Consider the following 24,131-nt stretch of genomic DNA (forward strand, 5'->3'; position numbering starts at 1 on the left):
TCCCGTCTTGTATGAGCAATCACGAATATTCAATCATATTTTGAATATAATTGTATCTAGTTAAGAAAGGAAGTCTCAACACCATTATTTAAAATGTATATTGTACTGAAGACTTAATGAGGCCAAGACAAGGGATAATAATTGTAGTCGTTTTTACAAACAACAAACTGAAAAGATTAACCATCCCCTAGGGAACCATATTGTATTTACACTTTATTGGGCACTTTATTCCAGAATAATTCCCTCAACCACCCTGTAAAACTATTGTCTAAAAATAAGACTTGCATTTACGAAATAAATTTAATAAATGCAGTAATATAACAGGGGCGTCCGCAGGATTATATATATATATTTTTTTTTGGGGGAGGGGTTGGTTTTTGATTTGAAATTTTTTTTTGAAAAGTTAAAATTTTTTAAATAGGTATAACATTTTTGTGAAAAAAATTTCAAAAATCTATAGTTATTCTCAAAAAATTAAATTTATTTTATCAAAAATTTAAAAAATTAAATTTATTTTATGAAAAATTAAATTCATATGAAAAAAATATCTTAATTCAAATATTAAATTTTTGAAAAAAAATTTCAAATATAATTTTTTGGAGATAAATAATCAAAATACACAGCTATTCACAAAAATTTTAATTTGTTGGAAAGAAATTTAAAATAAATTACTTTTTGAAAAAGCTTCAAAAATCCATAACTCTTCTCAAAAAATTAAAATAAATTTCAAATATTTGAATTTTTTGAAAAAACAAAATCAAATATTAAATTTTCTAGCAATAATGAGAAATTCCTTAATTATATCCCCTCTGGCCCACCCTCTGCAGACGCCCCTGTATAATAAACATACTAAGTCATTGCATATGATTAATTGAAAAGATTAAATTAGAAATAAATGATATGTATATAAATGCTAGAAGCGTGCTTCAAAATGACCAAAATAAAAAGGTATGTATAATATATAAATAGGATACCGTGCCAGCATGACATGTCAGGGGGGGAAGAATCAGTCAATTCTCAAATATTTACAACTCAAACTACTTTCAACTTTTTTATTGACAGCTATGATTAATATTTGATTCCTTGATGAGTAATTACTACGTACTCATTTTTACAATCGCTGTCAAATGCCATGAGCCCGCAAGAAAATAGCCCTCTAATATTGCCATTAAAAAATTGCTAATAATTTAATTAGACTAAATTTTGACTGACCCATCTAAGTATCTGTAGATATTTTTCCCCAGCTGTCATTGTAAAAAAGTATTGATAAATTAGGAGATGTCTCTTATGGTTCTTAAAGCGGCGGTGGTGATTTTTTATATGTCTTTTTTTAGCCAAATGTGCTCTTATTTAGAAATCAAAATGTTGTCGCCCTAACATACATACTACTCATAAAGCTAGATACAATACACATGGTATATATTGTGCTCTCAAATTCTCTCTTACCTCATCTATCTTCCCAGGATCTCCATTATTCTCTAAAAGTTCTTTGAGTACAGAGATGCTCCCACACTCTGAGGCAATATGACAGGGGCCTCGACCATCTGACATGGGAAGATTGGTGGCTGCACCAGATTTGAGTAACATTTTAGTGCATTTCTCTCCGCGGACTTCATCGATGCGACAGGCAATGTGCAGAGGAGTTTCTCCAATTGTACCCCCTATTCAATAAGTCAATTGGTAATTGTAATTAATTCTATTTTTAAGGAAAAGCAGGATTCAACAATGTCGCATTTGTAGATTTATATCTTGAATATATATTTACACACGTTGTTGGTATGTATTGTACTTTCATGCATATCAAAGTCATTGAAAGGACTCTCATATTTAAAAATAAAAACCTAAATATAGCCCCTTTAAAGATTAATCTTTTCATTTAGCTTTTATTTTAGGATATTATTTAAAAAAAATTATCTTTATGACGTAGATTACCATTATCATGAAATATATTCCAAGGCTTTTGAGACCTACATAATTAAATTATACATATATGAACTTGAATCATTTTACCCTTAATGTGTACTGCTGCTCCATGTCCTAAGAGTGTTTCCACGACTGCGGATTTGCCGGCCTCCACCGCCAAATGGAGTGCAGTATAATTGTCCTAAATTCAAAAAGTTAGAAAAAAGTCTGATGAATAATATGGTCTAACACTTACATTCGTTACTGCATCCACATTCTCTCCTTTGGCCAATAAAGTATTGATGACGGATACATGACCCTTCATAGCTGCTGTGTGGATTCCCCTCGCTCCATTCTATGATGTTAGATTAGTATTTTTGAGACCCCCAAAACACAACTCACTTACTTTATTAGGCATCAATAAAGGTACACCCTTTTTGAACAAAACCATGGCCGTGTCTGGATGGCCATTGAGAGCTGCTATGTGCATGAGAGTGCTTCCATCTTTTGTACGATCAAAAACAGAGGCTTTAAATTTATCTGCTAGGAATTCTACGACTGCTGTGTGCCCCCTTTCCGCCGCCATGTGTAAGGGGGTTCGATCTATATATATAAATAGGGGCGTTATGTGACAATATATAAAACGGGTTCATTCATGTACCTTCTTTGTCTGTGATGGTTGCATTGGCCCTAGCTAGATATAAAGTGCGGATCATGTTTTCATCTCCATTCAATGATGCTATGTGAAGAACCGTGGTTCCATCAGTCTGTTGATTACAAATAGTAATTGAGCTAGGAAATTAGAATATGAAACTCATTCTTACATTGCGAGCATCAACAGCTGCACCCCCTTCGATGAATAGCCGCAAGAGATCATTGTCTTTGCGTCTTCCAGCTAAATGCAGAACTGTCTCGTTAAGAGGTTCTTTCGTATATTTTATTTGGGCTTCAGTGTCTTGTGTCAAAAGCTCTCTGCAGACATTGATATTACCAGAGTCAATGGCAGCAAATAATGGAATATTTCCATCCTGTTGCACAAAAAAGAAGGAAGAAAAGTACTAATTATAATTTTATTCGGGGAACGAAAGGGATGCTTACGGCATCAGGGATAAGACGAGCGTTTTTTGGCGCAACAGTCATAAGGGATCGTAGGATTTGAAGAGCTTGAGAGGTTGGGCGTGAGCAAACCAAGTGAATGCACGTTTGTTGCTTAGGCTGAAAAGAAGAGGATTACGATAAATGTAAAGTATTGCTCCGCATCACAACAAGACGTGAAACATACTCCTCCAGAAATGGACGGATCCGCTTTTTTCGACAAAAGCATTTTGATTGTGTCATCCCGTGAATACATCGACGCCAAATGTAGAGTAGAATACTGTTCCTTATTTTTGGCATGGATATTACAGCCAAGATTCAGCATTCTCTCCAAAATATTCGTTTTGTTTTCCATCGCTGCGTACATGAGAGGCGTATTTCCAGTTACAGTGTCCATGGTAGTTGACAGAGGCTCAGATCCGCTCTCAATATCTGGATCCTGAACAACTCTTTCAAGAGCTTTTAGAGCCTGTTCGCAACCAGACCAATCTCCTTTTTGAGAAAGGACAAGGATGCGCTTAGCAATGTTGTTTGGATTTCCCATGTTGACGGAGGTTTTCATGGATGAAGAACCAGTGGATGAGGAACTACTGCTGCTGGACTTTTCCGAAGACTTGACCTCATTCTCAGTTTGTAACTAAAAGCACAAGAGATACATCAGATCAAACACAAGTTGGAGAGTACATGAGGGATAGAGAACTTTTCAGGATCTCTAACCTTAATCATGTTTCCTTGATCCAAGTTTCCCTCCTTTTTCAATTTCTCAGAATACATGCTGGAGTTTATTACTATACAAAGTTATTGATTGTTTTATTTATATATTTTTAAATATATATTATTTATTTTTGATAAATATTTTGAATGGAGGTCAATAACTTTGTCTTTTTTCTTTTTTAAATGTTCCCTTCCAAGTCTGTTATAATTTAGAAATGCCTTAGAACTGATCTGAGTGTGTGTTCCAGTTCATACATTTATAATAGTTTGTTGTTCTTTAAATAAAAAGTAAATTACTTTCTCTCTAAACAAATTCAAAAAGAATAAAAAATAAATTATAATATAAGGAGGGTGCTTAAATAAATCGCGTTTTCTTTCTTTTTCTCTCTTGATCGTTAAGGAAAAACCATTAATTTTCATAACCATAATTACATATACATTTTCAAAACAGTCCATCAATTAATATATATATCAAATATAAAAAGTTTTTACGAGACAAAATCACGAACATGTACAAAATGGTACAGAGTCAAAATATTGAATAAAGTCAATCCTAAACAAACAAATAAAGACACACACACCTTTCTATACCTCTTCATACAAAAGGATCTTACTAACAAAGTATTGTGAAACCTCAAAAATCAAAAGAAGAACTGAAAGTCCTTTTTTTCTTTTTCTCTACTGATACATATATGTATATGGTATGTGCAGCATGTCTGTTTTTAGGTATTGTCACTTATTACTCATTCGGTTCCCTCTGATAAGCAAAAAACATGCTTTGGAAATACCAAAAGCCATGAGTTATTAGGATACTATATAATACAAGGGTGTCCGCAGGACTATTATTATTTTTTTTTTTTTTGGGGGGGGAGGCTACAAACCCTCCAGCCCTCCCCCACTAATATGTTGTGTACAAGTCAGATATTGTACAAGTTGCAAACAGCGAATATTTCGTTGTATAGCTTGTTTTTAGCATAACGATTACCAGATAAAGATGAAACGAAACATTTTATTATGAACCTTTTGTCTGGCTAAAACAACATTTTCTTTCTTGACAAAATATTGACGAAATTAAATGTTACGAAAACGGAGGAAATGAGAGGAAACAATCGTAATTAACATACTCGTTGTAAGCAAAAAAAAAAAAAAGAGATGTAACACTATAAATCACTTTTTTTTTTTTGTACTTTTGACAAAGATAAACCAATGATTGGATTTTCAATAGATGGTTGATGTATTTGTAATTTTTAACTTTTCTACATATGAAGTTACGAATTGACAAGTACTCTTTGGCACATAATAAAGTTCAAATGTACACAACCTTATATTATTCTTGCATATATAATTAATAATTAAGTAGTTTTAATAGACCAACAAAGTATAGAGTAATGATTGCACTATTTAGTAATAGTTTGTAATTAAAATGATTCACCTCATATAATTACAACCCCCTCCCCCTGTTAAAAAACAAAAAAGATGCAATACTGCAATACTAGGGAAACTCAGGATAAAGTCAAAACATTGATCCCTTAACAAAAATAAGATTTATAACTAGAGTTGTAAATCGTAAGCACTTTCGGTATGTGGAAAAAAAAGACATCAAAAATTAATTTGGTAATCCTGACAATTTGAAGATTGCTTGGAAGAAGAGAAGCTAAGCTGTCATGACGTGTATTAGACATTTTATAAAGTAAGCTGAAAGCAGTCGTGTGATGAAGGAAATCAATATAAGACCCAATCCGTATCAAGCAAGAACATAGGGCAGGAATCACTCTGTTGTCGATCCACAATTTTACTCTGAGTCTAGCAAATCTTCAGAGTTATTTTCCGTCATTCATAAGCAAACACATATTCGCGGTTATACATTATACTTTATGTATTATGTTCTTATTATCAGATATTAACCTAATAATAAGAACAAATACCTACTACACTTGTATCTTATTAGCCCAAGGGCAAAATTTGATGCTATCATACAATACTATTACTTTACTTTACTATTACATTTTGAGTACGTCTACATCAAAACAATCTTGAACTAAAATCTAGGAATTTTTTTTTTTTACTTCATATATACCTGCAAGCCAATGTTTCATAAACATACTTTATTCAAATACAGGCTCAGTATAAAATATGTCAATATCTCATTTTTTTTATTGTGATGATCAATTTTGGCTACTTTAAACGTCATTCTAGCATGCATTCATTTGTCTTGACGGGCCACATTTACAAACCAAAAAATAGTAACTTGAACAAGTTTGAACTAATACAATTATTGTACCTTTTAACTTTCATTCTAATTGGTTGGCTCAGAGACGTTTCTTATTCTGCTATGTGCAATGGAGACACTATCAAATATCTATAACACTTGAGGGAGATTCTCATTCCTCCTTGACTCTCTTTTCAACACTATGTTTATGTTTTTTTAAGAAATGGCTTTTCTTATTCTATACCTATGTATGTACAAGAAATAAAAGTCGAATATACAATAAGAAAAAACAAAAACAAAAAAATAATGAAAAAAATAAATCGTGGTATAAAGGTTTAGAGTTGCTTTACAACTTAGAAAGTTCTTAGACTCACACTATGACTTTTCATTCTTTTTTTCTTCTTTTTCTTGTTATTTTTGTATATAATAGTATAGAAAACATAATATTACCTTTAGACTATGTACAACTACTACTAACATAACTAACTAAGAATATTAGGAAGACCTGATTTATATATTCTGTAATATATTATAAATATATTTTAGCTTCTTGTAATGTGTGTACATAATATTTTATTTATTCACATAACTTTTTGTTAACCTGATTACTTTGTAATGTCCATTATAAATAATGTTCATAAAACTACTTAATTTCTGTATAAACATTACTGGTATTCAACAAGAGTATACCATTGTTGATTTTTTACTGGAGGGGGTTATTAAGCCTCGACAACAGGCAGACAAACAAACTTTGTAGTAATAATATAGACATAAAATCCCCTTTTCTTTTCTTATATGCTGAGTTGAGCTACACACGCTCCTTGCTAAGCCTCAACTAAAGTGACATTAATTATTTTATGTAATGTACTCCCCTTTTCTTTTTAATATGACACACCGAGCTGTAGCTACACACCCTCGTTTTTATAAATGAGTTCTCCACATACAGAAAAACTGAGATACTTTCCATTGTTAATATAGATGCACAGTACTTCACTTTTCTTTTTTGATATGCTCCGTTGAGCTAAAGCTACACGTCCTCGTTACTAAAAATGAATTATCCAAAGTGAGACATGTATTAATATAACATAAAAACCCTGTTTATTTTTTTTTTTGATATGACGCTCTGAGCCTTAGCTACACACATTTGTTGCTACATTGAATTTTCTTCGATCAAGTAGTCACGCATTTCTAAGATATCAGGCGTCAGCTCATAAATAGTGGCTAAGCAGACAAACTTTGGTTTATTAATATGGATAATTTAGTGTTTTTATTAACATTAAAAATTGTATTTAAGGCCGGCTTTAGGCCACCAAACCCACTACGGCAGCAGTGGGTCCGCACTTCTAATGGGTCTAGCGCTTGATTCAAAAAATAAATTAAAAATGTATCTTCTAAAAAAATGGATGGTTGAGAAAATTTATTTTATAACTTGAAATTCATTCAAGTAAAATGAGAAATTACCATTCTAAAAAAAAGTTATTTTTAAAAATGAGAAAGAATAAATGAAATACGGACACACTTTAATAATAAAGAAAGGCTCATACTAAGGCTTAATTTTTCCTAAAAAAAGTTATTTAAAAAAATACAATATTCATTTTTTTTTTTTCATTTGATAACTATTATACAAGATCTTATCAAAAAGGGGGCTCTAAAATATGTTTTCTTCAAAAATGAAAGTGTTCCATATTTTACATTTAAAACTTAGTTAAAATGTTAAGAAAATCCCTACACAAATTGGAATTTAGGCTCTACCCAATCTGTTGTACATAGGGCCTGCAATAGCTAAGACCGACCGTGATTGTATGCTTATAATGGAAGGCAACGACACCATCTAGGGAACTTGCAGTGGATATATTTTAAGGTGAACATCCGCCCTCTTTCCCCCAGATACATTCTCTTTTTACATTATATCCAAAGTGTCCGGAGACTTTTTTAAATCAATTCATCGACTTTTAAAAAAAAGGATTTAAAAATGAGGAAAGAAATACTAAAAAAAAAAAGAAAAAAAAAGGTCCTAAATATTTTTCCTAAAAATAATCAAAATCTATAATTAATATTTTATTCGTTATTATTATTATTTTTTTAAATCAGACCTTAACCCTATTTTTTAAATAAAATGGAGAAATTTCCCGTAAAAATCTTAAAGATATTTCATTAAATGGATTTAAAGATAAACTGTATTACAAATAGCTTGATGACAACAATAGAGTATCGTAATATTTGAAAGAAATCAAATAATTTTGGAGTTAAAATCTCTATAAAATGGCTATAATTGTCTAATGAATATTTTGGCATTGATTGGGTACATGAAAATTAATATGCATTAGAGATATATATCCACATCTTGATGGATGAAAATATTATTATAATGGAAGAGGTCCCAAGGTTTTTGTACTTGTTACAAGAATATATATTTTTTATTTTCCAACGCTATCATCATTATTTTTTTATTCTTGAAGAGAGAAAATGAAGTATAAAATAATCACGAGTGCGTCATAGACCAACTTAATGATGTGGATTTTGAATTGCTGGTAAGTTATACCGCCAAAAAAGATAAATATCATATGATTTAATGTCAGAAGAAGTGCTCAATAATGGAAGAATAGGATTTCCTTTTGTTGATTCTTCAAAATATTATTTAATGTCATGCTCGTGGAACGTTAAGACGGCCCCCTAAACTTTGATGCAGCTGTGAATGAACTCTTGAAGCTGCATAGTAAGGATTTGTGCCTCCCTATGAGTTGTCTTCTCTGGGGGGATCAATCATGATAAAAAGTTTACCGTGCAGTTACAAATCTCCACAGATTGTATTAAATATGTTAGTCCCTGCAAGGGCTGTGTGGAAAACTCTATAATAACACCCTTCATGTGTTTGTAGACTAGCCTGCCATCTGTATCCTTAAATATTTGTATTCATCAACCTAAAAGGGTTGACGAGTGGGTAAGAAAAATACCTTTAAAGTCTTGTTCTTTTTGGAATTTCAAAGAAGAATAATGGAACTTCTGCAGGTACAAGGGACCTGAACTTTGCAATTCTTTAATGTAAACCCCTCCTCGCCAGCCGACTAAATACTTATCAGCCTATACTGGAAAATGAATTGAGAGGTGTTATCTTGGGAGCTTCCACCTGCTATGTCTCTCTTACTATGTAAGTTCCTAAATCATGATGTGAGTCATGGAATTTTGCGGGGGAAGAAATCCGGTTGCTTCAGACGACTTTGCATCATCATAAAAATATTTTAAAAAGGGTTTTAATAAATTTTAATAAGTATTTATTGTAATTCTTAATTTGCTTGTTTACAGGTTTTTTTAAAGATTGATTTTTAGAATATTAGTTGAATTTCTACTCAAGTAGATCACATCGAATCCCACTGTAATAAATAATCATTTGATTTGTTATAGCTAGGATGTCGTGTTTATGTATTTTTTTAGCTACGCAAACTCAAGGGGCATCAAAATTTGCGTAATTTTACACCATTTATGAAAATAGTAAAATAAATAAAATTGAGCATCGTTTGGAGGGCTCTACAGCTCTTCAAAGTTTTGGAAAAATTTACGTCTTCATAGATTTAAAAATCATCTTTGTATTATTTTAGACATTCGGTTTGAGAGTTATTTTATGATTAAAATAAGAATGGGCATTTGGTAGAGCACAAAACCTCTGCCTATGGTCCTTTTTTGTTGAGACCTTGACCTTGAAATTTGATCTTGACCTCTCAAAATCTAATGGCCTCTTACTGTGACTGTATATATAGTTTTAGTACCAAGTTTGATCAAAATCGATACGTAGCTTTTATAATTATATTTTATTTTATTATTAAAATCAACTCCACTAAAATTTTGCGTCCTTTGGAGGGCTCTACCGGTGTTCGAGTCATTGTAAAAATTTACATTTTTCCATAATTAAACTAATTGCATAATAGAATACAAAAATGAATATTATTGAAAGGTATTTTATTATTAAAATGAATTATCCAAAATATAGGGAAATAATATAACTAAGTTAGAGATTATAATCCACGACAAAACTCAGAATTTAAACTTATTTTTGTCTCCAAAATTTGGCATTTCTGCTCGAAATTGCAATTTATTTCTTATAAAGCCATCTCTAGAAGTAGCGTTAGTTACACTTTGTGAAACATCTGTTACCCGCTTAACACATATTTCCACTGATTTCGTGGGACAAAGATAATCAACAATTTCTAATTTCTTATTTTTGGTCATGATTTGAAGGTCCTTATTAGAAATATTTCGAAGAACCGGTGGTGCTGTAACATGACATTTGTGCCACACAATACTTTCGGTGAAGTTTCTTGCATAAATGTTTACTTTTGGTGGTTTAAATATTCTACTTTTAGTGTTAATTTCAGTTTCCCTAGCTTTTATTATTCTTCGCAATCCCAACTCCCGAATGTGGTCCCGCTCATCAAACAACATACTAACAAGTAGGGTTTCTGGGTGCACAAAAAAAGCATTTCTTTCAATAACAGGGTCCACGACAGACCTAAGATTTTCTGGTAAAAGTCTAGAGCAAATAATCAGTTCAAAAAAAATGCAAAAGTCCATCCTTAAAAGACGTTTTTTGCTTGATTAGGAACCACACTGGAGTGTAGACTTTAAGTACGTAGTTGACAAGCACTTGAAAGTTTGTTGATGGATTATGAGTACTTTTGTAAAGTCTGAGTAAACGATTAGCAGTAGTCAGCCATCTTGAGCGTGCCAATTTTCCAGTTTTAAAGTTTGCCAGCTCAGGAGTAACATCCTCAAAAAAAGAAAACAACAATTTTTTATTATGTACTATGGATCTTAGTAAAAAGGGAATTTTTTATACATTTTGTACAATGATCTCTTCTGCCATAAAACCTCATTATATATTCTAGACAATTCTTGATGTTACTACAATATCCCTCTTTCCGTTCATATGATGTTTGAACATAATGGAAAGGTTGATACTAAGATGGAACTGGTTATTGGCGGCCTTGACTTAGAAAAGAAACAAAGAAATTAGATAGTCAAAAACTTGATAACATCTCTGGTGCATCTGCATACAAACAATCACAAATCAAGAAAATGAGATTTTTCCAATTTTTCATAGACATTTTTGAGTCAATAATGGTTTTTATATCCAAGTTTATGGGATGAGTTAAGATACTCTAGTATTGTATTTATAGTTTAAACTCTTCATTAGATTTAAGAAACATACATTGATCCCTGATATGACCCCTTTCAAATAAAATATATCCATTTCTCATTCGTTTATGGTAAAAATCAGTTTTGCCTACTTCAAGTACAATTTGCGACACATCCAGACGGTTAATAAGAATTATTTGTTAATCGAAGTTAACAATGTGTTGTAGAAGACTGCAAATGTAATAGAGGCTCAATTTTGAGAAATCTGACTATAACTTGCTTTTGTGTTGAGAATTGGAATCGGTATTTCAGTACTTTTAAATACTTTTTCGACTAAAATTATGAAACAAAGCAATTTACATCAACTTACAATGGCGTCCGCACGATTTTTGTATATGTAGTAGCTAGTTCAGAAATTAGAGGACATTTTTCATGCTTGCTTGTTTTATAAAGGACAATTTTGTTTGGAGTGAGAGGACGGCACATAAACTTGAGGGGCTATCTTATCGGCGGGTCTTTTTTTTATGACTTAGTGGTGTATGTAAATACCGATTTAAGTTTCAATATAGCATAGTACCCTTTTAAACGAATCAGGTACCACTATAGTACTGGAACATAAACGAATTAGTGTACCACTGATCTGAGAATATATGAGTGTATGAAGTCGAATCTTACGTAAAAATGTTAATTAGTCCTCGCACTTATCTAGTAAGTTGTTATGTTCTGACGATTTACATATAATTTAAGGTAATGGATATTTTAAAGCTCTTGGAATCACTTTCGAAATGTTTTGTTTTTTTGGCAAAATGTTGGCTCTGAATCAAACGGACGAATTAGGGCTAATCCACACGACAATGTTTCCTAGGAAAACAAAGCATATTTTTACGTTTTGAACTTTGCATCATAGACAGTCAATTCAAACGTTTTTATTTGAAAACTCTTTCTAGAGTCGAGGAATCTGACAAGACCGTTTTACGAGTTATTGTTTGGGGAATGAAAACTGAAATTTTGCAAGAGTGATGGTGACTTCTAGCTGATCCTTTCTTAGAAGTTAAATTATTTATACTCCAAAGGAACTCGGAGTATCCGTTTCCAGGCCTTTACTAGGTTTTCTCTTCTTGACAACAAAGTATTTTTTTAAAATCATAATCTGACAATTATGATTTAGAATAGTGAAAAAAGACAAAATTCGACAAATGACTTTTTTCTTAGAACGACATATTTAATAAAAAAAATCCTTTTCTACAAATTTGACCCCAACCCCGGGTATTCACAGACTTGAATAGTTCCACTTAGTCATTCGTGGTTCGGAAAGTATCCTACTGGTTTTTTACAGTCACCATTTTTATTTTTATATCTATATTAATAAAGCAAAGTTTGACTGTCTCTGTGAAAAATAGTCACGGGGTATAATTCCACCTGATGTATATCGTAAAGATATTTTGATCATAGAAATAACAATTTAGTTGTATCAATGAAATATTGCAGGGGTATCCATGTATTGAAAGAGCACTGTTTCGGTTTTTTGTTTGTTATTGCTCTCTTATGTATATAATTCATATATTTATTCTGTATATGTTAAGATATGAATGAAATATAAACGATGCAAAATTGAATTAACTTAGGCGTTTTGCAATTAGCATATGCACTGCTTTGTTTGTTTTAGTTAATGAGCGCTAAAGTAACCATCACCCATGCCTTCGGCCACCATATCTTTTTTTTTTCTCAAACTTTCATTACTATTATTTCATTCTTGAGGACAAACCATTCAAACATATGAATTGATATATATTTGCATTGTTTTAAAAACGTTGCTATATGGATGGGACTAATGTGGCGCTAGAACCATAGGGGCCATTGTCCCCCACTTTTAAGAAATATTTGTGACAATAACAATCAAAAAAATCCTATGACTAAATATGTTTCAAAGTCAAAATTTGTCTTCATAAAAAAAATTTCATTTGTTCAAATTATTTTAAAAAATTTCAATTTTCTTTTGTCTCAAATTTGGGAATTAAAAATAAAAAACATTCATTAAAAATTTTCTGGGTCTGGTGGGTATATTTATTTTTGTTTTGAAGGGTTATTATTTTTTCCCAAGACAAAAAATCTTTATTTTTTTTTAAATGAGGGAGGGGGCTACAAGCCCCTCATGCGGACGCCCCTGATAAAGAGCATGTTCCTAATTTTTAATAGACCAAAAACTTTCACTTTTGAACCAAAAGGTCTTTTGTATTAGATTAAAAGATTTATAGAGAGAATTTGCATGTAAATAAAAGCTTTCATAGGTTATCAAGGAGTTCTAGGGCGGAGTTTTTAAACGGTCCCCTATTTTAATCTACAATATGAATAATGGTATAAAGATTGACACCTCAGTTGATACCATAACAATGATTAGTTGAGTCAGTGTTAACAAAATTAGTTTTATCTTTTTCTTCCATAAATGCACGAGAGAAACATCAGACTGCAGAAGGAGTGAAAATAAACCAAGTGGTTAGCTTCCAACAGAGTGTGGTATCTACATACTTATATTGTTTTGAATGTGAAATCCTAGTGCAAGAACAACATTAGGCCCTATGTCACATGAATAGCTCGCCTCCCTCTTCTCCAGGCCCTGTTTTTTTATATGTAAGAAATAGTTGAGAGAAAAACCAACGAAGTTTCCAGAACGAGTAATTATTAAGCCATTTTGGGGCAAAACCACAGAACAAACTGCCATATTAAAGTGTTCACATAGGTCAAAAAGGACAAAAAAAGTTTAGTATACTCTCTTTTGTATACTTAAATATTCAGAATATATTAGTAAACTTTGTTAATCGGCTCATTGAGATTTGACTAATTTTAAATGAACTATAAGACTGTTTATAAAAGCCACCCAGTGCATATTTTATAGTATGCATGTTCAAATATTTTTATGTACATATCTACCTTTATGTAACATTATGGTTTTCTGGAATAAGTTAATTAATACTCTGTCAGTAAGTGGATTCAACTAATCAAGGTACTAACAAACAACTAATATAATACCTCTATCATTGCGTTGAAATCATTTCATTTCATTGTTCATATTAATTAGAATGAAAAATAGTCTAATCATTACTTGCCAAAAGTTAAGTTGATTAATGAAAGGTAATCTTTATTAGGGGTGTCTCTATGTACATTCAAAGGGATCCATGTTGTAGAGAAAAAGGTAATTTTCTCCTGTGGAAACGTGAGGAGCTGATAATTATCAACTTTTTGATTAAATTGTCTATGTATATATATGGTGAGAGACCAGGTATACCTACGTATTTGCTTGTTTCTAATCAAGACTAAAGCCTCTTTATACTTGAGGCCGATTAAATTTGTAGGTAAAATATACATACATACAAACATATCAATATCAAAAACTATGATATCATGACATATTTACTAGGTATGATTATCGAGTAGATATTATGTCATTTTTGTGCCTAAGAACTTTGATTTTAGAATAATACTAACTATAGATACATATCTGCATTCTTAGAAAGTGATATTCTTGGCATTTACTAGTGCTTAGCTTAGGTTTGAAAATTCTAGACCGTTATAACTTTTTGTGATCTAGACTCAATTTATCCTTTAAAAAAGTTCAGACTGAACCGGTCTCAAAGAAAAATTCATTTTCTATCCGTCTCATTTAAAATTAGGTCAATATCGATTATGTATATGAATTGTTGATGACGTCAGTAGTGTTTCAAAATTGTGAACATGGACCTACAATAACGTCATATGTAGTTGAATGCAATGCATAAATAATATTTGCAAAACTCCTCAGGGGCGTCCGGAGGATTATAAGTACTTGTTTTTTCTTTTTTAGGGGGGGGGGAGGCTTGGTTTTTGCAATTTCTTAGAAAAAAATTCCAAAACATAAAATTTTTTGGAAAAAAAATTCGAAAAAAAATTCTATTAACCCACCTTTTTACAAAATATTAAATTTTTGGGAGTTTTTTTTCTAAAAATCTACATCTATTCTCAAAAAATTAAATTTTTTAGAAAAAAAATTCAAAAATCCACAGAACTTTTTTTTTTTTTTTGAAAAAAACAATTTAAATATTTTAAAATATATTAAATATTAAATTTTTTGAAGAAAATTCAAGAATTGATAGTTATTTACAGAAAATAATTTTTTTTTACAAATTTATAGCTATTCTATTAAAATTGAAAAAAATTATAATTTTTTGGAAAGAAAATTTGAAATATTAAATTTTCTAGTAAAAAGCAAAAATTCCTTCATATTGCGAGGGGGTTACAGGCCCTCCAGTCAATCCCTGCGGATGCCCCTGCTCATTAGTCAGTATGGGGAATAAAATGGGTCCACGATTAGAAAACAATTAAACAGTATTTTCCTAGAACCCTTTTCTTAACTACTGTTTGAAATCGTTGTATGGACCGAAATATCATTCCAAATTGGTCTATAAAAAATAACTTAAAACCAAGTCAGAAATATTAGGCCCGGATCAGTGTTGCAAAATATTAGGTCTGGACTGGTGTCAAAGAAAAATTCCGATTCTATAAATGCATTGTTATTAGCGTCAATTGTGTTTCAAAATTGTGAACATTAACCTATAATACCGCCATATGAAATGAAATATGTTGCATAATTCATATTTGTATAACTCATAAATCAGAATGGAAAATAAAATTGGTCCATAGATTAAGACCAAAAAAATCGGTCCAGGAATTGAAAACGATTCGGTCTACGGTCTGACATCGCGAGCTGGATCAAAATATTGGTCCAAATTGGCTTAAAAAAGTGACCAAACCAGAAAAATTCGGTTCGGTCTCATTCTCAACATTAGAAATTACATTCCTGCTTTTATCCAAACATTATTTGATTTTGTCAGCTGAGCACAGGTTATTCATTTTTTTTTTTTAGACATATTGGTTTTTTTTTTCATATTGTTTTGTTTAACGAGTGTCAAGAAAGAACAAGTACATACAAATACGGTATAAAGTTGTTTATGCAAATCATAATTAATGTAACATTTGTTAGGGGTTTTCGTGTTTTTTTCTTTTTCTTACCCTCAAAAAGAAAGCCATTGCCACACTTTCCTTTTTTTTAAATGATTCTACGGCTAAATAACTGCATTTTGATTCTTATGTTCATATATTGCATTCTTATAAAATTAACCCCTTTATCAAAAACAAATCTTAAAGAGTATTGGTCATCTTAATTACAAAAAAAAAAATTGATTCTATAACACATCGTAACTTTTATTCTATTCCCCAAACTTACATTCGAAAATAAACAGAAAAAAAGGCACGAAATCCGTTGGTAACCAACTCTTTTTAGTATGGAATTATAACGCAATAATTGTTGAGAGTTGTTCACAGCTATACGTAAATAGGAGCTAATTTACATTCAACCAATTAACACTAAGAGCACTATAAGAGGAAAATATATAGAGCGTTTTATTTGAGGTCAGCATTGTTGATGGTGGCCATTTCGGGGGCTAAACAACCAAGTTTTATAACATTAGAAGCCACTTTTTCGTTAATATTAAGAAAAATTGTAAATTATTGGATGTCATAATTGTACCAAAAAATAAAAGGACTCGAATCTTTCTCTTTATCAACAATATATCAAAAAAACATTTTTTCCTTGTTGTAGATAAAAAAATAACTATTTTAATGGAAAGAATAAGATAAATTTTTGTTAAATATTCAACTTTTATCGTCCCTAATCTATACAAATAAAATTAATTGCACAAATCTAGACATTTTTAGGGATTTTCAAGATATATTACTTGGATTTAATCCAAGTATCAGTGTTTATCATTCACCTCAAGTAGAATTAATACAAGTGTTAAGTATTTTTTTATTCTTAAAGTCATTTAATGGAGTCTAATCAAGATGTATTGGAAATTCGTTCTGTTTATATAGCAAAAATATCAGCTTTGAGGCCCCAAGATGGCGTATTATTTGATTATGATGTAAGTGAAAGCACTCTATAAGAAAATTAATAGTTGACAACAAAATAATGTGCAAATTTATGTGTTAGTATGATAAGGGTGCAGGTAGAGGGAGGAGAGGGGTTTTGAAAATTGTGAAGACAAGCTAAATGTTTAATAACCAATAATATTTAACTCGCAATAAATGCCGCTAGATGCCACTTTAATATATGCGAATAAGGTTGATAAATGGCTCGTTGTTTTTCATAAAGGATTATTATGGAAAAGAAAGTATTCTAACCTTTTTATTAATTTAAAATAACTAATTAATTTTAAAGCTAGAATCGTTTAAAAATTAGACATATGATTAACTATTGATAGCTATTTAAAAAATAGCAAAAAAGAAAAAAAAACAGTGACTCATTGCGTGTAAATGATAAGGATCAACCCCAATACACACGTAATGTGAGTCAAAGCACGACTCCTGGAATTTCTGATTTATATAATGCTTTCCACTTACCTATAGATATTATTTATTTAGAATATTTGTCTCTCACTAACCTTCATCGGAGAATCCAGATCCAAATCATCATTTTCTTCTTGACCATCATCCTCATCTCCACTGCTTCTCTTATCATGATCTCCTCTACCTTGAATGTTACTTCCCTCATGATCGGAAGCCATTGACGTATTCATTCTTCTCCTGGCGGATCGTCGTCGTCGACCAGCTGATGCCTGCCCAGAAAAAGAAGGAAGGAGAGCTCGACGTGATGACCCAATTTCGATATCTTCAAAATCATCCTCTTCATCAGGGTCCAATTGATCCTCAAGAGCTTTAACTGCGTCTCCAATTTTATCGGTTGCAGTTTTTTTAGCAAACTTCTTTGGCATAAATGCCATGGATCGAAGTTTGAGGTCCACTTCGGAACCGAAGTAGTCATGAACAGAATGTGGTGCACTGCTTTGATCCGACATTTTGTACAAGATTAGTCCATACTATGTATGTATGTTGTTTGTGAGGATGAAAGGGTTTGTTTCGGAAGGAGTCTACGTTTTAAGACTTTGTCTGATTCCTGTTGTGCTTAATTACTCGTAGTTCCAAAGAGGAAGATTCTTATTCTTTTTTTCTTAATATATATTACCACTATGTTTCACTCTTGATTTAAATGGTGGGTCTTTCTTTTTTTTCAACTGACTTCTTTTAAACCTTTCTATACAAAATCACAGAGCTCTCGCAACGTTTGTTACTTCTTATCATTCAATCTCAGTTCCACGAAAGAAAAAGAATGTATTAATCGTGAGAGTCATAATAATAACAACAAAAATAGTAACGAAGCTTGGTTCGAACAAAACTATAAATAAATGCACAAACTGTTTTTTCTTCTTTGTTAAATATATTCATGTACCTTTATACAAACTCCACGGAAAAGAGTTTAAACTCAAAACAATACAAAGAATCCACGTCATATTTTCTTTGACAAATGCTCATTCTAATTTGATCTACATACATGACAGTATAATTTTGCATATGCACAAATATAACAGCCCCAAGATAATCATGAAGAAATACCACGCGAAGTATTCATCAACCTACAAAAATGACCGAGGATGCCGTCATTGGGATTTAAAATAGAATTACCATAATAAGTGATTAATACCTCCAATCCATTTTACCACAAAAAGTTCAAAAGCTTCTGTGACTTTGGAAATAATTCTAATGTAGGGAGGGAGTGGGGTAGGTTGGCGCAATTTTTGGCATATTCTCACCTTGTATAAGGACTATTGATATTTGAGTAGTTGTTTTTTGTAAAGTTCAAAACAATATATAACTTTTCGCACCAATTTCATGACATAGTGAATGGTACTTTGGCTTATAAATTTTAATGTTGGTCATTTTGAAGGACCTTGCCCCATCGATGGAATAAGTTGGTGCAGTATATATTATTGGTATATAAACTTAACCTAATGTAAGTTGTATCATACATTGATATTTAAGATTAAGGGAATTTTAAATTTTTCCTAGGATACTTTTGGCTTATGTTGTTGTTGCCCCAACTAGCGTGACCCAACATACTTATGGTAGGTTGCACAGACCTCCCCCCACCAACTTTCCCAACAGATAATCATCACAAGGATTGAGATCATGAGAGTTGTAGGGCCAGGTCTTGATTGCCCCAAAAATGAGGTACATTGTCCTTCAGACATTCCTGCACAATCTTGGCCTTATGGCCGGGGGTGGAAAGTTATAAATACACCCTACAGAACCTCTCCAGAAAAAAAGCTAATTTTCGATATCACTGTTGTTCCTCTTGACGGCCATTAAATTGGTCCAAATTTATCTGCACAGGTCTGCACTTGGTATAAAAAAAGTTGGGTGTGGAAGAGTAGTCCTTATGTCTCCGGCTACACAAGCCTATCGCACTTTTTGAGAATTCACAATTATCAGTTAGCAGAAAAAAATTATAGCTATGCGGAAAAGTACTGGAGCACAGTTTTTTAGAAACTTGCTAGAAATTGACGAAAAAATCAAACTTGTCCCGTCTTCCTAATAAATACTATCATAATTGGAGGAGATGTCATCTTGAGTTCTCAAATTTGATATTCATCCTACATAAAATGAACATTTTTATTTATTTATAAATCTTAATTTAACTTCATCATGCCTTTAAGAATTAAATAAAAAACTTAACCCCCGTATTGAATACTACTTGATTCCAATGATAAACACTGATTCTTGAATTAAATCAAAGTGATAGGTACTAAAGCTCCCTATGAAATCATATTTCCATATTAATGTTATAAAACTTGATTGTTTAGGCCCCCAAAATGACCTACATTAACAATGCTGCTATCACGTATAAACGCTCTATACAAATAATAGATTGAAAAAAAGAGATTTGGTATTATTCATACATCAAAATGGAGCTCTTTGTCATTCAAAACCATCTTACATACAATACAAAAATGTGTACCGTACATAGATATCTATATTGTATATGTTTAAAAATTATATCATTTATTTTACTCAGCAAATTGCTTCTTTCTTTCACGAGATATTTATTAACATTTAAGAGACCCATAAAAAAACGTCTTGTAATAATTTATAAACCTTTGATCACATTTAATTAAAAAATAGACCTAACAATAATGACAAAAAGGATTGATATTTCATTTATAATTTTCAAAATGAATCTAGCCAGAGGTAGACATAGTATTTATTTTACAAAGTGTTCATTAAATATCATTATTCATTATATATAAACTCTTGATATTTGCAGTTACAGAACAAGGACTATGTCTATGGATCACTTTTCTCCTTTTGTTTATTTCTGTGGCATCTACTCAAGAAGAAGAAGATGATGAGGCTCTTCTACCAGAGGATTCAATGGCGCCTAGTTATCGAGGTATTTTTTTAATGTATAAATAAGGATGTGAAAATGCACCAAGTTCTCATGAGTATGCATTTAAAAAAAAGTATATGAAGTCATGGAATTCTAGAGACATGGTACGTCATCACTTTTATTGCATCACGCAACCTTTCCTCTTAAAAAAGACCAGGGAAAAGGCAGGAAATCATCTGATAATTAGCCAAATAAGCCAATCATACGAACTCCTATTATATTTCCCTCGTGTGGGATTATAAATTCTGCTTGATTCTTCCAAGTCTCTAGAATTCCATGGTGCTGGTAACCTGCAAGATTACTAGCGTCATACTAATTATATTTTTTCCAATTTTGAAAATGTAAACGTATTAACAAGGGAGTAACACTGAAGCTTTTAAACATAGCTGCAAAACGAGGCTGCTACCTTGAGAAGATACATGATCGTTAACTTTTTCCCACGCAAGATATATTTTTTGTCAGCTGTAGATTTTTCTGCTTCTCTTCTCCAAATCAATGTTCTTCACAACCTTGATTGGTTGAGTTAGAATTAGCTCCCTTTGAGTTGTGAAAAAGTTTCCAACAATTATTGCATAATAATTCTATAATTGGGACCTGATTTAGGGCCCTTCCCCTTGTTTCTTTTCAGAGAATGGTTTTGTAATACAATAAACGTGTTAGGAAGAACATAAAATTAAATTTTAGCTATTGAATAAATACTTTTAATTAAGTTTCAAACATATTATTCATGTATAAGTTGAATTTAATAAACCATGTCTTTAAATTTCAGGACTATCCCTGTTTAACGTTGTTCGATTTAGAGTAAGTACATAGAAGCACAAATTAACAAGTATAGTATTCTAAACTAATTATATAACTACTTATTTCATAGAATATTCCCTGCATTGGATTTCCACTCAATGGAACTTGTTACACAGAGTAAGGTCATATTTTACACTTCGTATTTCATAATGTATACAATTATATCATTGAAAAATATTCATTGAACATTTTAAAGTTAATTATATAGGATGTTGTGTAATAAATATTAATAATTAATTTAACCTAAAAGAGAGGATTGTCAGACTCGCGGTGGAGTTCAAAGCGGTACTTGTGCGTCTGGTTATGGTGTTTGCTGTTCATGTAAGTACCTAAAGATAAAATAATAATTTTTTTAAATCTAAGGTTGATTTATGATTATTTGTTTGCGCTTAGTTTCTCTGAACTGTGGAGGAATGAACTCCGAGAACTGCACATATCTGGTCAACAACAATCCTTCACCTGGGGCCTGTACCTATACCATATGCAAAAAGAGTAATTGGGTTTGTCGAATTCGATTAGACTTTGCAGTGAGTTAAAATGTATTCTTAATTTCACATTCTATATATTAATTACTCACGGGTGTTGCTCAGAGATATTTTTTAAATTCCAAGTATAACACAAAGTTTTTCAACACCTTTGTTACTCACAATCATAGTATAGTCCATTCAAAAAATTTCATTTTTTTGAATATCTAATATTGATTATTCACAAGTTTAAATATCGAAAAATTAAAACTATTTTGAAGAAAAATTCAAAAGATATTAAATATAAAATTCTAAAAACCATTCAAAATTGTATAGATAGATACTAAAGTACTTCTTTTTAAGCGAAATTTTATTACTTCTGTCTTGCGTTAAGATATAGAAATTATTTTGACTATCAATTGAAATATAACAGACCTTCATTTCTTTGCTGAACGTCACGAACAATCGTTGCTACATTGTTATTCTTTAGATTAAGAAGTCACACAGTTCTACAATATTCAGGAAACACTCAAAAATGAGTCCTCCAAATACAGACAGACAAACATTGCTCTATTAATATAGATTATGTACCAGGGACGGAGTTTCTCAGGGGACGTCATATGCCCCTTCCTCTCCCTCACTGTTATGATAATTGTACAATTATATATATATATATGTATTGATCATATCTTCTCCGATTGATTCAAGGATTTTAGAATTGGCGCACCTGTTTCTGTGGCCACAGTGGATGCTGGAGCTGTTGGAGATTGTGTAACAGATCAATTTTCAGTCACAAGTCGAAACATGGGATCCCCAATTATCTGTGGAATGAACTCTGGACAGCATAGTAATTTGTTAATTCAATTAAAACTTATATTTAAGTCGTTATTACTTTCTCTTTCATCTCAAAAAGTGATTGTTGATGCTGATGATAACTGTAATGTCGTGTCATTCGCAATTGGTGCAGCTGCTGTTCCATTGAGGAGTTGGAACATTAAAGTAACACAGTACAACTGTGATGATAATCTTTCTCCTGGAGGTAAGTCATTATTCGTTTTATGTAATCTAATTGTCTTTGTCTTTTTTAGGTCCTCCTGGATGCTTGCAATACTTCACAGAGAATACCGGAGTTTTCAAAAACTACAATTTCCCTGAAAGTGCAACGGATGCTCAAACCATTGGTAAATACGATAGAGATGTGACTAAGTATCACCCCTCTTAAAACTAAATCTATCTCCTAGGAATCCCAACTCATTTGAGCAATCAAATGTATACAAGCTGCTTCAGACGAGATGTCGGTAAATGTTCAATTTGTTTTACTCCACAATTAGTTGGTATGGATGTAGAATCCTTTGGTCTAAGGTTTGTAGTCCATTAAAACGCTCCACTCAATGAGTTACACAAACTAAAGTTTACTTTTATTTTTTATAGTATAAGCAGTGATAAAAAGGCAGCCAAGAGTGGACTTGGCACTCAGTGTACAACTGACTACTTAACGGTACCCTTAAACATATACATATATTATGAAAATTAATTGTCATATTAACATTGAGTTAAAATGTTTTTATTTTTCAGATTTTTGGAGGAATCAGTCAGAAACAATTGAATCCTAACAGTCTCACATTAGCCCAACGATATTGTGGCCGTAAATTGAATACAAAGATTAATTCTGGAATCCAAAGTACGATCTGTACATTTTCAGTTCCATTCAGAGTCGCCTTTAAATCAGATGCAGATGAAGAGGGGTAATTATAATTAATCAATTGATTTAAAAAAAAAAAGATAATTATTTTCAATGTTTTAGTGTGGGAAATCAACCCAATACGAATGAATTCAAAGTACAACCCAGTGGAGCCACTGGATTTAGTTTAACTTATTTTCAACGGGACTGCCCATAGGGATTTATTAGGTACTTTATTAAGTCAACTAGATTATTTTCAATGATGCAAATATGTTTTGGAAAGGGGTCTATAGAATTAAAATGATATAATCAATTAAAAAATATGATTAGTATAAAGGTATATTGAAGAATAGTTATAATAAAGTTTGTTAGAACAATTATTTGATTTATTTCATGACATCAGTTAATAATAATAATAGTTAATAATTTAGTTGACATGACTTGCATTCTTGTTTTAACTTGAAAAAGATAGAGAAAAAGTTATAAAATCAGTTGGTAGTAGTTAGCTATTTCTTCCCATCATTGGAATTATTATTCAATAAATGTTGGAAATGGTTCATAGATGCTTAACAACAGAGCCACTATAAGTGGAGCTACGTCCCCGGACTATCCTCTTTGACGATACCTGACTTCCTCATATGTTTGAGTCACAACCCAACACATTCAAAATTTAATACTATATTTTAGGTGAAGAACTCTACAAAGGCGATATATTTCGTTAAAATACCCCAAGTATGACCTCTTGTCGTGTGCCGTGGATTACAGGGATATCGTTCTTGAGCTGAGGAAATGACACTTTTTTCATTTCCAATGGAAGGCAAT

The 24,131-nt window shown here is 31.6% G+C and overlaps 2 protein-coding genes across 3 annotated transcripts in view; one reads left to right on the forward strand and one right to left on the reverse strand.

The window, feature by feature from the left end:
• The window catches only part of nompC (no mechanoreceptor potential C), a 37,025-nt gene extending 18,870 nt beyond the window's left edge, over window positions 1-18,155 (reverse strand). Inside the window, exons 1-9 of one of the 2 annotated variants that reach the window (XM_040708415.2) lie at window positions 17,524-18,155; window positions 3,185-3,634; window positions 3,001-3,117; window positions 2,727-2,930; window positions 2,564-2,669; window positions 2,309-2,505; window positions 2,159-2,257; window positions 2,011-2,104; window positions 1,447-1,661 (exon numbers count right to left, since the gene is read on the reverse strand). In XM_040708415.2, coding sequence (XP_040564349.2) covers window positions 1,447-1,661; window positions 2,011-2,104; window positions 2,159-2,257; window positions 2,309-2,505; window positions 2,564-2,669; window positions 2,727-2,930; window positions 3,001-3,117; window positions 3,185-3,634; window positions 17,524-17,937 — 1,896 coding nt within the window. In that variant the 5' untranslated portion in view covers window positions 17,938-18,155. Of the gene's footprint in view, window positions 1-1,446; window positions 1,662-2,010; window positions 2,105-2,158; window positions 2,258-2,308; window positions 2,506-2,563; window positions 2,670-2,726; window positions 2,931-3,000; window positions 3,118-3,184; window positions 3,635-5,992; window positions 6,177-17,523 lie in introns of those variants that run through there. The other variant, XM_040708416.2, reaches the window with a different exon arrangement.
• Window positions 18,156-20,073: 1,918 nt separating this feature from the next.
• LOC121114441 (uncharacterized) lies at window positions 20,074-23,686 on the forward strand. The gene is made up of 13 exons (XM_040708414.2): window positions 20,074-20,164; window positions 20,241-20,366; window positions 21,133-21,164; window positions 21,235-21,281; window positions 21,415-21,485; window positions 21,558-21,691; window positions 22,337-22,475; window positions 22,542-22,667; window positions 22,717-22,809; window positions 22,870-22,990; window positions 23,060-23,126; window positions 23,204-23,373; window positions 23,433-23,686. The coding sequence occupies exons 1-13, from the start codon at window positions 20,110-20,112 to the stop codon at window positions 23,524-23,526; spliced, it is 1,275 nt and encodes a 424-aa protein (XP_040564348.2). The 5' UTR covers window positions 20,074-20,109; the 3' UTR covers window positions 23,527-23,686.
• The last annotated feature ends 445 nt before the right edge of the window (window positions 23,687-24,131 follow it).

The sequence above is a fragment of the Lepeophtheirus salmonis genome, chromosome 3 (genome assembly GCF_016086655.4).
Source record: "Lepeophtheirus salmonis chromosome 3, UVic_Lsal_1.4, whole genome shotgun sequence".
Taxonomy (NCBI): Eukaryota; Metazoa; Arthropoda; class Copepoda; order Siphonostomatoida; family Caligidae; genus Lepeophtheirus; species Lepeophtheirus salmonis.

Coding starts and splice junctions, on each gene's coding strand:
- LOC121114441 (XM_040708414.2), top strand. CDS start 20,110: ATGACAAAAAGGATTGATATTTCATTTATAATTTTCAAAATGAATCTA. Junction 21,486..21,557: donor TTATGGTGTTTGCTGTTCAT/GTAAGTACCTAA, acceptor GTTTGCGCTTAG/TTTCTCTGAACTGTGGAGGA. Junction 22,991..23,059: donor GTAGAATCCTTTGGTCTAAG/GTTTGTAGTCCA, acceptor TATTTTTTATAG/TATAAGCAGTGATAAAAAGG.